This window comes from Paramormyrops kingsleyae, chromosome 13 (assembly GCF_048594095.1).
Source record: "Paramormyrops kingsleyae isolate MSU_618 chromosome 13, PKINGS_0.4, whole genome shotgun sequence".
Lineage (NCBI taxonomy): Eukaryota > Metazoa > Chordata > Actinopteri > Osteoglossiformes > Mormyridae > Paramormyrops > Paramormyrops kingsleyae.
This window is the reverse complement of record NC_132809.1, coordinates 18,913,614-18,928,268: the sequence shown is the minus strand read 5'-3', so window position 1 is coordinate 18,928,268 and position 14,655 is coordinate 18,913,614. Positions and strand designations below refer to the sequence as shown.

At 41.0% G+C, this 14,655-nt stretch overlaps 1 protein-coding gene across 2 annotated transcripts; it reads left to right on the top strand.

Moving 5' to 3' along the window:
• Positions 1-395: 395 nt before the first annotated feature.
• On the top strand, positions 396-12,096 carry LOC111846689 (globoside alpha-1,3-N-acetylgalactosaminyltransferase 1-like). Of its 2 annotated transcripts, XM_023817127.2 has the most exons (7): positions 396-602; positions 9,242-9,277; positions 9,404-9,460; positions 9,648-9,701; positions 10,073-10,105; positions 10,641-10,775; positions 10,869-12,096. In XM_023817127.2, exons 1-7 carry the CDS (start codon positions 538-540, stop codon positions 11,557-11,559), a joined length of 1,071 nt encoding a protein of 356 aa, XP_023672895.1. In that variant the 5' UTR covers positions 396-537; the 3' UTR covers positions 11,560-12,096. The 2 variants fall into 2 exon arrangements, with proteins under 2 accessions (XP_023672895.1, XP_023672897.1); XM_023817129.2 differs by lacking the exon at positions 9,242-9,277.
• The last annotated feature ends 2,559 nt before the right edge of the window (positions 12,097-14,655 follow it).

The window sequence follows — 14,655 nt, the reverse complement described above, 5'->3', positions numbered from 1 at the left end:
CACTGCAGCTTGTGGCTTCCATTTCCTGCCGCACCTGATGGTCTTATTGGCATATCTGACTTTCACGTATTCCGATAGTGCCAGTGTGCTTACTGCTCTTGCCTTGGCAACCTTGAACTCTTCCACTACTGATGACACTGGCAGGTGAAGCTTGGACATCTTCCTATACAGGTTTACTGAGCTGAAGGATGGGGTAAGACCCAGCCATTGCCACACAAACTTGCTACATAGTCTTTCCATTGCTTCCACTTCAGTCGTGGGGAAATCGTACAGCAAAAACAGCCATTGTAATCTAGGTATGTTGCCATACTGGAAGCACCACACCATAAACCTTCCGAGTAATTGGCTGCTGTCCACTGCTTTCAGCCAGGTGTCTAATTGCGTCAGGGTGATTTCCCGATTGCGGTCGTCCTTTATTTAAGGTTACTGTCATAGGTTTTCCCGAGGCAGCAGATCTCTTGTTCTTCTGTGATGAAATTCTATGACACCCTTTTAGAGTAACATTCATTTAGAAGCATTTTTATAAATCTTCCAATCATGTGGTTTTCTTCCTTTATTCGACGACGGAGTCTAACGATTTTTGTAGGAATAACTATACTTGGGTGAGTAAACTACATTTTAATGTTACAGTATGTTGAGTTTTGATGGTTGTGAAAATTACTTATTTAATATAACCCATGCATTAGTCATGTTGCTTTCACTATATAATGCATATATACACCTGCATAAAAAGCAATGAATGTATTAGAAACTTTATCTGCTATATATATATATATATATATATATATATATATATATATATATATATATATATATATACACACACACACACACACATATAAATATACAGTGGTAATCAAAATTAGAGAACAAGACACAAATTCAAACTTATTCTAACAAGAATAAAAGAGATGCATTTCGTATTTCTTCAGTTGAAGCTATGCCACATCACAAAATAAATGGTTTAAATGAGAAATTTGAAGAACAAAAATAGAAAATAGGTAATTTTCTTGTAGGAGAAGCCTGCAAAATGAATTCTGTAAACATTTTATGATGGATGCAACTTTCAGAAATGAATAGGAAGTGTAGAGGCCCTATACAATGACAGCGGATATATTTCAAATAAAACCTGGCATATGTGTGTGTGTGTATGTGTGTGTGTGTATACAGGTATACACACATACATATGTATATATTTGCACACAGTTAATGCTAATATATTGTGGTGCAGATGCCTGAAATAGTGTATCACCAATAATAATGCAGGTAATATTGACAGTTAAACACAAGAAGACGTTTTATTGCCGCCTGCCTCTCACACTCACAACGTATGATGATGATGAAGTATTTTCTGTTTGGCACACACACACAGATGTATGTACATGCCGTACAATACTTGCTGCTCATGCTGGGCGATGGCAACTTCTATGCAGCCACACTTCCAGTCTTTGTAACCATTGTGAGCGTACATACATACATCTCATACTGGGTTTAATAACGTATCGTATGTTCACTTACTTGTTTATCATATCACATTCATATTCAGCTTTTGACATTTTCAACCTACGATAGGTTCATTGGAACATAACCCTATTGTAAGTTGAGGAACATCTGTGTTTGTGTGTGTGTGTGTGCATATATTTTTTTTTTTTTTTTTTTTGTTAATTTCATGTTGTAATGCTTATTTCACAGTTAACAGTTTTTGTAGAAGAAGCCTACAAATGAATTCTGTAAACAGGCAGAGCCTGTTTGGTGCCTTTCTGGTGCCACCTCATCGTCAGATGGTTCAGTTCCAGGCATTTCTTTGTGCAAACATTTGCATTAGTATACAGAAGTTATTTGGAATACACAAATATTATGCAACACACACACACTCAGGCTACACACAATCACACCTGGCCGCAATTGGGTCTTCATCCTCAGGATCAGACATTTGTGGAGACACATACTGTACATGGCTGAGGAGGTGACCGGCTCCTCATCTTGGGCAGTGGCAGTGGCAGAGGTGCCCCTGAATAGAAACCCAATATAAAACTCTGATACATGCATGCATCAATTTCATAACAAACATATAATTTTGCCCAATTTATCAAATATTCAGAATTATATGTATAACAAGCATTTTATTGAATAGGCTATCACAACATCAGTGTACAGAAGTAAGGCATTACTCTGTAATTACAGTAAGGTAACTTTCTTAAATAATGTAGCCTAATAGTGTAAGGGTTTTTTTTTTGCTAAGTCAGCTAGACTACAACAGAATACTATCTTCCGGTTTTAGCGTTACATAGTATGCAAAAGGTTAACAAACAGCCATTATAATTCGTCATACATTGAGAATAGGAGACAAATCAGCAATACACCTCTTCCAATTAATGGCTAATTAATATTATGCTGAACACGGTCCAACAGATTCAATGAGTCACATCAGTGTCTACTGTTTGTCTACTGTTTACTATCATAGCTAAGTGGCTAACAAACGTAAACAGAAGTTTTCCCTAATGTTACATTGTTTCAGGATACATGTCATGCATAATACCTGCCATTATCCAATGACACATCTGCTTACCTTTATCTTTTGCTCGTTTCTCCTCCTCTCCTTTTCTCTTTTTCCTAAACTGAGCACCTGATGGCTTTGACCTTTTCTTGTCCATCTTCCATCGGTGTGAATTTTGCACTCCAGTATCAACACCCATCCCCCAACCCGAGAATCACCACAACGTAAACTAATAGACGTACACCTTAGTGCACAGATACGGTTTGTAATGGGGTTTTTTCTGCAATTTCGCATAACCCAGGAAAAATTAATTATGACATAATGGGCTCGGATTGACAATATTATGAATGAAATGTGCTTTATTTGGAAGCACCTCGCCCCCCTCCCCTTTCGGCAGGTTGTGTGTGAGACTTCAGCACAGCAGCAGCACGCAGTTGCACCGAGGGCCCTCGCGCTCACTTCCCACATATATGGGTGTGATAGAATTCAGAAACCACATCGGTGCAAATTATAAGTCTATATCATAATGTCTGGTGCTTTTGTGTTTGTTTGTTTGTTTTTGTTTTGTTTTGTTTTGTGAGCTGGTTATTAGATGCCGCTCCAGCCAGCCAGAGAATCCCCCGCCGCCCCGCCCCTCTCCTCCCTGTGCGGCAAGCAAAATGGAGGGCGCCCTTCCCGCAAATGGGCAATAGAAAATGGCCAAAAAATGCGCTGGCATGATGTCGGGGCAGCATGGGCGCGCGCAAAAAAAATCAAATAATAATGATGTAAAAAAAAAATTTGTCCATGCTCATGATGTCGCCCCCACCACGATGCCGTCCTGGGCAACGGCTCATGTCACCCATATCAAAAACCGCCACTGTCTGTAAACATTTTATGATGGAGACAACTTTCAGATATGAATAGGAAGAGTAGAGGCCCTATACAATGGCAGCGAATATATTTAAAATAAAATCTGGCATATGTGTGTGTGTGTGTGTGTGTGTACTGTGTGTGTGTGTGTATTCACATGCACATATATGTATATATTTGCACACAGTGAATGCTGATATATTGCAGTGCAGATGCCCGATATAGTGTATCACCAATAATAATGCAGGTAATATTGACAGTTAAACACAAGAAGACGTTTTATTGCCGCCTGCCTCTCACACTCACAACGTACAGTATTCACATTGCCCACTGCTGTCATTGTTTACACATCAGGTTTCATTTCATGCATATCATCTGTCATTCTACATGTATGGGTATTCATTCATATATATCAAAGATTGTTTGGCACACTATATATACATACACTGAGTTTTGATCTTTTCCCATGTTAGCGATATGCTGTACAATACTTTCTTCTCATGCTGGGCAATGGTCACTTCTATGCAGCCATGCTTCTAGTCTCTGTAACCATTGCGAGCGTACATACATACATCTGATACTGTGTTTAATAACGTATCTGTCAGGATTGGGGATGGGACAGAACACTGGACTCAGATTGCAGGAGACCTGGTTTATTTGACACAAGAGTACAGAATCCAAAGGATGAGGCAGAAGCGTAGTCAGGGACGGAGCGGAGGAGTCGATAGCCGAGGGAGTCAGTCCTACACCAACACGCCACACAGGGAAGCGGGGGACACAGGAGGATGACATGGGTCAGGGCAGCAGGCAGGGGGGGCAGGAGCAGGGAAAAGAAACAATAGACAGAGGTTAAACGCTCGGTAAGGCTCATTCCAGGATAGCAACAATACTTCGCAATACTTCCAGCTGGTGTGCCGCGCCTATGTGGCTGCTGGTGTAGGCGTGACAGTATCATATGTTCACTTACTTATTTATCATATCACATTCATATAATCGGTTTACGATATTTTCAACTTACGATGGGTTCATAGGAACTTAACCCCATCGTAAGTTGTGGAGCATCTGTGTGTGTGTGTGTGTGTGTCACGTCCCTCCATCCAGCCCTCTCATATGCCACGTATGTGAGCATACGTACATACATACATCTCATACTGGGTTTGATAACGTATCGTATGTTCACTTACTTGTTTATCATATCACATTCATATTCAGATTTTGACATTTTCAACCTACGATGGGTTCATTGCAGTGTTAATTTTGACAGCAAATTTTTATTTAGTTTTAGTCATAGTCTTTTGACTAAAATGTAATTTAGTTTCAGTCATAATTTAGTCATCTAAATTATTTTAGTTTTAGTTGACTAAATATCATAAAATTACAATTGACTAAAACTACAGTTGATTTAGTTGACTAAAATTAAAAGTGTAATGTTCAAAGTTTCCCTTTGATGCCAGAAAGTCATTATGTCCACCAAGATGAAATGAAGCCAATGTTAAGGGATGGTGTTAAGGTCTGACTGTGCAGTACACAAAGACACAGATTTCACTCTTATTTGAAACACAAACTTATGATTATTTACTGGGGTACTGTAAAATCAGTAGTGCTATTAGTGCAAAAATAAAATCACTTCAAAGTGCATAGGCTATAATGCCACCAGGCCTGCTCTCTCTGAATATTAAAATAGAAATATTAAAATAAATATTTGTAGATGTAGTTTATTGGTGATTTCATGTTTGTTGAAGTTTTCGCTTTTTAACAACTGTATAAAGTAATGTTATTTGTTATATAAATCAACTCAGAGGAAATGTACGTTTCCATGGCTGCCAAATTTCAAGAATCTGGCATGAAACTCACGCTTTCAGACTCACGCTGGAAATCTTACGGAAAATCTATACCATTATAAACGTAAAATTAGCTAAGTCCAAAGTGCATTTACGGTTAAATACAGAAGCAGACTATTTACAAGGTAAGAACTGATACATGTGTGCTGACAACTCGAATTGAAAATCTCACTCCAGCCAGCTGGCCGAAGTTGGCAACCCCACGTTTTATTTGAAATAAAATGTAAAATGCGGTATTTTCGCCTGAAACAGTTTGTCATTCCATTTGCGTTACTCCGACAAATATAAAACAAATATGATAAAAACGCGTCACGTTTTATATGTTTTCAAAATAATACTGTCCATATCCTACACTAACAGCGATTAAAGTGATAAATTCGTATGTATTTATATTAAAACAAGATTTTAATTTTATTAATTTTATTATAGAAAACCAATACTTAAATCCATTAACATGTACGAAGGTATATGACATAGACACGACTATATTAGTGTTCTACAGCTTTATTTAAACATGTTTATTTAAACATGTGCAATTTTCACATTTTATTTATTTTCTCTTGTTTTGAAATGCAGCCCTACCTTTTAGTAGATGCTGATATAACTAATAGGCTACTTAAATGTATATCACACTAAATAGTAGTGCTGTAGTTCTCGAGACCGGTCTTGTCTTGGTCTCAACTCTATTTGGTCTCGGTCTTGTCTTGGTCTCGGACATAGCGGTCTCGATGGGATGGGGGAAAAAAAGAGAAAACAGCACATCCTCACAGAACAGTATCATTATTTATTACGCGCCTCAATTCAAATGCAACCAGTCAGATGCATCTACTTTAAAAACGTTACATTGTATACATTTTCTCAACGGACACTGCCAGTGCTTCACAGTCCACACACATCATACACATCGCATAATAGCGAAGTCGGCAAAGAAATGTTCGAAAATGTCCGCGAAGTCTACAGCATATAGAGCTGGGCGATATGGCAAATAAAATTATCACGATATTTTTTCCTGAATTGACCGATATCGATAATTATCAATATTTTAGTTTCACAATGCTGTTCCATGTAATAATGTAATAATCAAAATAACAAAAATAACCTTATTCTGACAAATAGAATGAATACATTGAAATAAACAATATTAGTAAAGAAATACTTATTTTCCTACAAATTTTACTGTTTACATACAAAATTCCCTTAAAATTATAAAAGGTTATTGATTTTCAAGTATTCAAAGAAACATAGATGAAAAGAACAAAACCATATAATAATGTAACAATGTGCAAAACTGTATAATATTGCAAATATGTTAAAGGGCAAACATAAAATAAAGTAGGACAGAACTGACTGCAACAAGTATCTTCCTCTATTCTTGGTCTCTTAAAACTTTTTAAAATTCTGAGGTAGAAAAGTATCTAAACCAAACAAAAAACAGTTATTCAAAAAAATGCCAAATCATGGTTAGATTTTTTTGGTCTGGAGCTGGAAAACGTCACCACGCTTCACCATGTCACATGGTACAAAATCCTCACGAGAGCAAGACGACTTGAGACAGATCGTGCTGCAGAAACTGGAACCGTCTCCGTGACGACACAACTTTGCCCTTATTGCCTGAAGATTTTAGTTACACGCACGACGTTTGTATACCAGGAAGTTCCAATGCGTTATCTGCTATTTCTCCCGAAAAGCACGTAAAGCAGTGAAAACTGGTTTCAATTCATTTACCTGGTAAAATAAAGTTTAAATAAATTACATAAATGCTCTAACAGTACACGTAAGTTAGTGGTTTATTTATTGTTAGTTACTGTAATGTTGCGCTGCTTTATTTGTTTAATCGTCCAATCTGTAAAATCAGTAGTGCTATTAGTGCAAAAATAATGCAGGTGATATTTGTATAGATTTATCTACACCCTTCTGGCAGTGCTGCCATTGCAGTCAGGTCTCACAGACTACGAGGAGTAGATGTTGTCCGACTTGGCTGCAGTCAGTTTATACTTCAGAAGAAGAGGCAAAAAAAATAAGGAAGAGGTATTTAGTATACCAGATTCTACCTAAGGCCAAAGAAGTGACATTTAAAATTCTAAATGACATTTATCCTTGTAATAACTTTTTGCATGAAAGATTTAATTGGGAGAACAATTCATGTGGGTTTTGTGAGAAAGACATTGAAATGGTATAACATTTGTTTTTCCAATGTGAACTTGTGCATCATTTCTGGCTTGAATTTCAAAACTGGCTTCATTCCAAACATATACCAATATACCTTTTGACGATGGTCTCAATTAAAGTTGGAGTATTGGTGAAGGATAAGAACCTAGACTTTCTAATAAACAACCTAATTATTTTGTGCAAACACTTTATTCATCGATGTAAGTATTTAAAGGTTAAACCCCACTTCAGCGGATGGAAGAATGACCTGAAGATAATTGTGAAATCTCTTGATTACATGATGGACAAAAACACCCAGAAACTCTTAGATAATTTGAACTCTTTTTTGTTGTTAGAATAAGACCCTACCCTTCTTCCTATTTGTTTTGTTTAGTTCTCCTGCTACATTGTACTTCTTTGTTCTTTTTGTTTTTCTTTTTTTTCCATTTGCTGTATCAACACTAACTATATGTGTTTAGTCATTGAACTGTGCCGCTAAAATTTGTATTTGAATTGTAAACTGTACACATTAATAAAAATTTTTTTTTAAAAAGTTTATACCCCACCCCTGCAACTGCGTCAGCTGCAGACAGACCTAAGCCCAAGTCGAACGCACCCATTGCTTCTTTAAGGGAGGATGGGCAAAATTACAACGTTGTCAGTGATTGGCTGTTGTGCTGGCGTTCAGTAAACCTCTGCTCGATAGGCCATGGAGTTGTCTGTCTCAGTGCATTCTCTAATACGGAGCAAATTTGGTTGATCAAGTTTTATAGTCTGTGTGTATCATCGTGATCGTCCTTATCTTTTATCAATAAAAAATCAAGATCGTTTTATCGCCCAGCACTAATAGCATAGTTATAATTCAAATAAATTAGCTATTTTACATTGATTAGAAAGCACGGTCTTGGAGGTGCAAGTCAATCTGGAGACTCATTCTCTTCAATTCAAAGCAGAGGATCATTACATAGCCGTATTCATAGCTTACCCGAGGCCTCTCTCCCTGGTACTTAATATGAACATCTTTCTGGTACATCCCATCTCTTTCCCTTGACAAGGTCTGATAAAATGGTTATAGGAGAGGATTGCTGAGAATATTATTTTCCATCAGGCCTGGGAGATTTTACATGAGAGACATATGGACAAATGGACAATATAATTGAAAAGATAACATGAATTTGATTTAACGAGTAATGACACTTTACAGCAATGCCTTTTTTCTCTGCAGTTGATCTGAGTAATGTGATGTCGATTTTAGCCGTAGTCTGTTTACGGTCTTGGTCTTGGTCTTGCCTTAGTGTGTCTTGGTCTTGGTCTTGGTACCCTCAAGTCTCGGCAGTGTCTTGGTCTTGATATCCTCTGGTCTAGGCAATGTCTTGGTCTCGGTTTAGGTGGTCTTGACTACAACACTACTAAATAGTTAGACATTATGATCTTCCGAACCTTTGCTTCAAGAAATTTTCTCTAACTGATCCCTGCCATACGCGAATTACATTAGTTCTGATTGTATCTCGTCTCTAGCAAACATTTTCACCTCGTTTTTATTCGTTTACGAAATTGTCAATACACATCGTCATAGTCTTGGACATTGCAAAATCATTTTTATTTAGTTATCGTCTCGTTTTAGTCTGAAAATAAAGGTCGTTGGCGATAACTATGGCGAAAATTTTTCGTCAACAAAATTAACAATGGTTCATTGGAACATAACCCTATTGTAAGTTGAGGAGCATCTGTGTGTGTGTGTGTGTGTGTGTGTATGTGTGTGCATATATATATATATATATATATATATATATATATATATAGAGTGTATATATATATATATGTATATATATATATATATATATTGTTTTTTGTTGTTGTTGTTGTTAACTTCATGTAGTAATGCTTATTTCATACCCTAAAGGGCTGCCCTCCTTGTTTTCTTCTTTAACGATAAGAGGTAAGAACAGAAGTTCTGCTATATAGCAAGATGATTTCCTTAATGCTGATCCATGAAAGTCTTTAAATTGTCTTTTTTTAAACAATACAACCCTCTTAGTTAAGATTAATTTATTTTATTCCTCAGCTGGTCCATTTCCCTGCCCCATGTCAATTCTGATGGAAACATACCGGTCTGTCCAGTGTAAGTGTTTAAACTTTTACAGTAATTCCATTGGACATTGAGTTAATCATGCATTAACACTGTCACTAAATCCTCCGAATATAAACACAAAAGCAGAAATAGATTTTTGTCTGTTATGAAAGGTTTGTGTTTCTGTCCTCGTTATCATCATCATCATGATCATATACTGTACACCTCTGTCCTTCAGGCAGAGGAAGGTCCTGTTCAGGGATAGGAACTGTGACCTTGACTCTCCAAAGGGGTGAGATTGCTGATTTTCACCATGCAGAAATACAATTATTTATACCTTTTTTCATGGCTAATGCTGAAAAACTACTTCCAAAATGCATTCTCTACATAATCTAGTGACACCCTGGAATTGTTGGAAATGAACAAAACTCTTTTATTCCTTATACAGTAGATAGCAGATCTAACGAAGGGTTTCCATTTATTTTGGCTTAGTGTTCATTTTTACTTGAGTGTTATTCAGTGTATTATTTAGTATTGAAATGTGATTGATTTTCAGTCTAACACTGATGAGTTGTTCACCAACATTTAAAAACAAAATTAACAAGCACTAAGAGAAACATATATGAACTTTTAAAAAGTAATTACATCATTCTGTATTTGCAGGTTACTTTACAAACAACCAGGTATAACATTGGGGTAAGAAAAAACCGTGGATCAGAAAAAATGTGAAATCCTGACTTCCAAGAAAGAGTCTCTCTTAAAAGACATTTGGTGAATGTCTGCGTTACAGTGCCAAGCTGCCAAATTATTGCACAGTAAAATAAAAATAATAATTAGGAAATTCCAGGTTTGAAAATCTGATTCACTCAAGTAAAGGTCAATAGAAAGACAAAATTGAACAAAGGTCAGTGTATTAAAACAAAACTGCTTTTTAAAAATAGTTTTATAGTTTTTCTTAATCGGAGCTTGAATAAGATGCAGACCAAATGCTGCAGTTAATACCTACAGTAATATCTTTTTAGCCCTTATGTTTCATTTGGAGAAGGCAAACTCATTTTGTGCTTTTATGACTGTCAGAGTTGACACAAACCAAATTAATAGATTATTAGATTATAAAACAGTTGAATTGTGGAAGAAGTCAGTAGCAGAACCACTTGAATATACCCTGTTCTTTGTGTTTCCAGTTGACAAGAGGAGCATGTTGACCTTCCACACACCTTCTGTTTTCTAGGCGCTGCGATGTGGTGGCTGTAACCCCCTGGTCAGCACCAATTGTCTGGGAAGAAACTTTTGACCCTGTTTTAGTTGACGCCATATACAAGCCAAAGAATCTGACCATTGCTACAACTGTGTTTGCCATTGGAAAGTGAGCAGAAAATTTGCAAGCATATAATCCTATTAATACAGAAATGAACTCTCAGAGCACTAATCCAGATCTGTCTGTATCTGTCTCTGGAAGGTATATCAGGTTTCTGCGTGATTTCTTGGAAACTGCAGAGAAGCACTTTATGGTTGACTTCAAAGTGCACTATCACATTTTCACTGACCAGCTGCAAGACGTGCCAGCAGTGGATCTGGCTGCTGGAAGAAAAATCTTTGTCCATCAGGTGCCGAAATTAAAACGCTGGCAGGACATCTCTGCTTCGAGGATGCAGATGATCCAGACCATCATTGAGGAGCAGCTTTACCGAGAGGCAGATTACATCTACTGCCAGGATGTCGATGCAAAATTCCACTTTCGCTGGGGTGCAGAGACACTGGATCGGCTAGTTGGCCAAATACACCCTTGGTTCTATGATTTGGGTCGCGACCAGTTCACTTACGAACGGCGTCCTGAGTCTACAGCTTATATTCCTCCTGGGGAGGGAGACTTCTATTATATTGGAGCCATGTTTGGGGGCAGAGTTGAGGAAGTCTATAAACTGGTTAAAAGTTGTCATGAAAATCTAGAAGCAGACAAAGCAAATGGAATAGAGGCAGCCTGGCAGGAAGAGAGCCACCTAAACTGGTACCTGCTTTACAATAAACCATCTAAGATTTTGTCCCCAGAGTACCTGTGGGATGACCTAAGGGGTAAAGCAAATGTTATGAAAGTCGTTCGCCTTTCACATATCCTGAAGAACTATGCAGAAGTAAGAGAAAATACATAGGCTTTATACAAGCAAAGGCACAGCATGAGACTCAAAGGAGCACAGTATGCTTTTGTAGCAGTTGAAATATTTTATTTCTTTTATATGTTTTTTTTATATTTTATTAGTCAACTGAACTTTGAACGGTAACTGGTTATATAAATGAGTAAGTTAAATTATTATGTGGAGGGTTCCATAGCTCCGGGTTGCAGGTGGGGTTTAGCTTGCAGTTACACCTTACGCACGCACCTTGCTGCGCGCCTCTGCGGCTCCTCAGAGGCACAGTGGGTGCTTTGCGGTAAGTTGACTTCGGTCAACTCTCCCACATTTTGTGAATTGGAACGGTTAAACTGCTTAATTAATAAGTAACATGAGTATATGATGGTGTGCAGTCATTTTATATGCATGTTTCAGTACTTATAAGTTAGTTTTGGAGGAAAATTACATGTAACATTTTACATGTGCAGGGAGCGGGAGAAACTGCAGTTGACTACGTGTGTGTACAATCCCCATTCTGCTTTCGTGGTGCAGGTAGAATAAAATAAAACGAAGAATTGATCCCTCCATGCCTGGCTGCTGTCTCCGCCGTTTCACATCTGCTACACTTTCATTGTCAACACTCTCTGTGTTATTGTGTCTTGTGAGATAAAATTGACGAGAGGGTATGTTTTTCTTAACTAGCTTTTAGATAAACTGCTTTTGGGAATGTATTTTTATAAAGAACCCCATAAAAAAGTTTAAAAGCAAAGTCCCGTTTCCCTCGCCCGGACTAGGGTCACCGGGGCCCCACCCTGGAGCCAGGCCTGGGGGAGGGGCCCGTTGGCGAGCGCCTGGTGGCCGGGCCTTGGCCCGTGGGGCCCGGCCGGGCACAGCCCGAAAGAAGCACGCGGGACTGTCCCCAGGTGGGCCCACCACCCACAAGGGGAATGTCAGGGGTTCGGTGCATTGTGGATCGGGTGGCGGCCAAGGGAGGCCCTGGCGGTCCGATCCCCGGCTGACAAAACTGGCTTTCGGGACATGGAATGTCACCTCTCTGGTGGGGAAGGAGCCTGAGCTTGTGCGTGAGGTTGAGAGGTATCGACTAGATATAGTCGGGCTCTCCTCAACGCATAGCTTGGGTTCTGGAACCAATCTCCTGGAGAGGGGCTGGACGCTCTTTTACTCTGGAGTTGCGGCGGGTGAGCGACGCCGGGCTGGGGCTATTGGTGGCCCCACAGCTTGGTGCATTAACACCGGAGTTTACCCCGGTGAACGAGAGGGCTGTTTCCCTGCGCCTTCGGGTCGGGGATAGGTCTCTGACTGTCATCTGCGCTTATGCGCCGAATGTCAGTTCGGAGTACCCGGCCTTCTTGGATTCCCTTAGCGGTATGCTATTTGGCGTGCCGCGGGGGGATTCCATTGTTTTGCTGGGGGACTTCAACGCTCACGTGGGCAATGACAGTGTGACCTGGAAGGGGGTGATTGGGAGGAACGGCCTCCCTGATCTGAATCCGAGTGGTGTTCTGTTGTTGGACTTCTGTGCAATGCATGGTTTGTCCATAACGAACACCATGTTCGAGCATAAGGGTGTCCATAAGTGGACATGGTACGAACATGCCCGGGGCTACAGGTCGATGATCGATTTTATAATCGTATCAACTGATCTGCGGCCCTCCGTCTTGGACACTCGGGTAAAGAGAAGGGCAGAGCTGTCAACTGATCACCACCTGGTGATGAGTTGGCTCAGGTGGCGGGGGAGGAAGCCGGTCAGACCTGGTAGGCCCAAGCGCATAGTGAGGGTTTGCTGGGAACGTCTGGCAGAGGCTCCTGTTCGCTGGAGCTTTAACTCGTGCCTCCGGCAGAATTCCGACTGCATGCCGGGGGAGGTAGGGGACATTGAGTCTGAATGGACACTGTTCCGGACCTCCATTGTGGAAGCGGCCGTACGGAGCTGTGGCTGCAGGGCGGTCGGTGCCTGTCGTGGCGGTAACCCCCGTACCCGATGGTGGACACCAGAGGTGAGGGGGGCCGTGAAGCTGAAGAAGGAGGCTTACCGGGAATTATTAGCCCGGGGGTCTCCGGAGGCAGCTGACGGGTACCGGCGGGCCAGGCGGAACGCGGCTCGGGCGGTCGCAGAAGCAAAAACCCGGACGTGGGAGGAGTTCGGTGAGGCCATGGAAAGTGACTTTCGGTCTGCCTCAAAAAGGTTCTGGCAAACCATACGGAGTATCAGGAGGGGGAAGCAGCTCCTGGTTCCTACTATTTATAGTGGGGTGGGGGGGCTGTTGACCTCACCTGGGGACATCATCCGGAGGTGGAAGGAATACTTTGAGGACCTCCTCAACCCTGCCTCAGATACATCTACGCATACTGCCTTTGAGACATCTGAGGGCACAGAGCCCGAGGGTGCTTGGGGGGGCTTGCCCATCACTGAGGCTGAGGTGGCCAGGGTGGTTAAACAACTCCGTGGTGGCCGGGCCCCGGGGGTGGACGAGATCCGCCCGGAGTACCTGAAGGCTCTAGATGTTGTGGGGCTGTCGTGGCTGACACGCCTTCTCAACAGTGCGTGGAGGTCAGGGACAGTGCCGCTGGATTGGCAGACCGGGGTGGTGGTCCCCTTATTTAAGAAAGGGGACCGGAGGGTGTGTTCCAACTACAGGGGGATCACACTTCTCAGCCTCCCTGGGAAAGTCTATTCCGGGGTACTGGAGAGGAGGGTGAGATCGATAGTCGAATCTCGGATTCAGGAGGAACAATGCGGTTTTCGTCCTGGTCGTGGAACGCTGGACCAGCTTTATACCCTTGCAAGGGTACTGGAGGGGGCCTGGGAGTTTGCCTATCCAGTCTACATGTGTGTTGTGGATTTGGAAAAGGCTTACGACCGGGTTCCCCGAGGTGCTCTGTGGGGGGTGCTTCGAGAGTATGGGGTCCGGGGTCCACTGTTGTGGGCGATCCGGTCCCTGTACGAACGGAGCAGAAGCTTGGTCCGCATTGCCGGCAATAAGTCGGACGTGTTCCAGGTGCGTGTTGGGCTCCGCCAGGGCTGCCCTTTGTCATCGGTCCTGTTTATCATATTTATGGACAGGATTTCTAGGCGCAGCCAAGGCGTCGAGGGTGTCCAGTTTGGTGACCTCAGGA

Excerpts from the sequence above, each read along its gene's own strand:
- LOC111846689 (XM_023817127.2), top strand. The coding sequence starts at position 538 with ATGTGGTTTTCTTCCTTTATTCGACGACGGAGTCTAACGATTTTTGTA. Across the intron at positions 9,278-9,403 it reads TTCTTCTTTAACGATAAGAG|CTGGTCCATTTCCCTGCCCC; the intron begins GTAAGAACAGAA and ends TTTATTCCTCAG. Across the intron at positions 10,106-10,640 it reads CAACCAGGTATAACATTGGG|GCGCTGCGATGTGGTGGCTG; the intron begins GTAAGAAAAAAC and ends TCTGTTTTCTAG.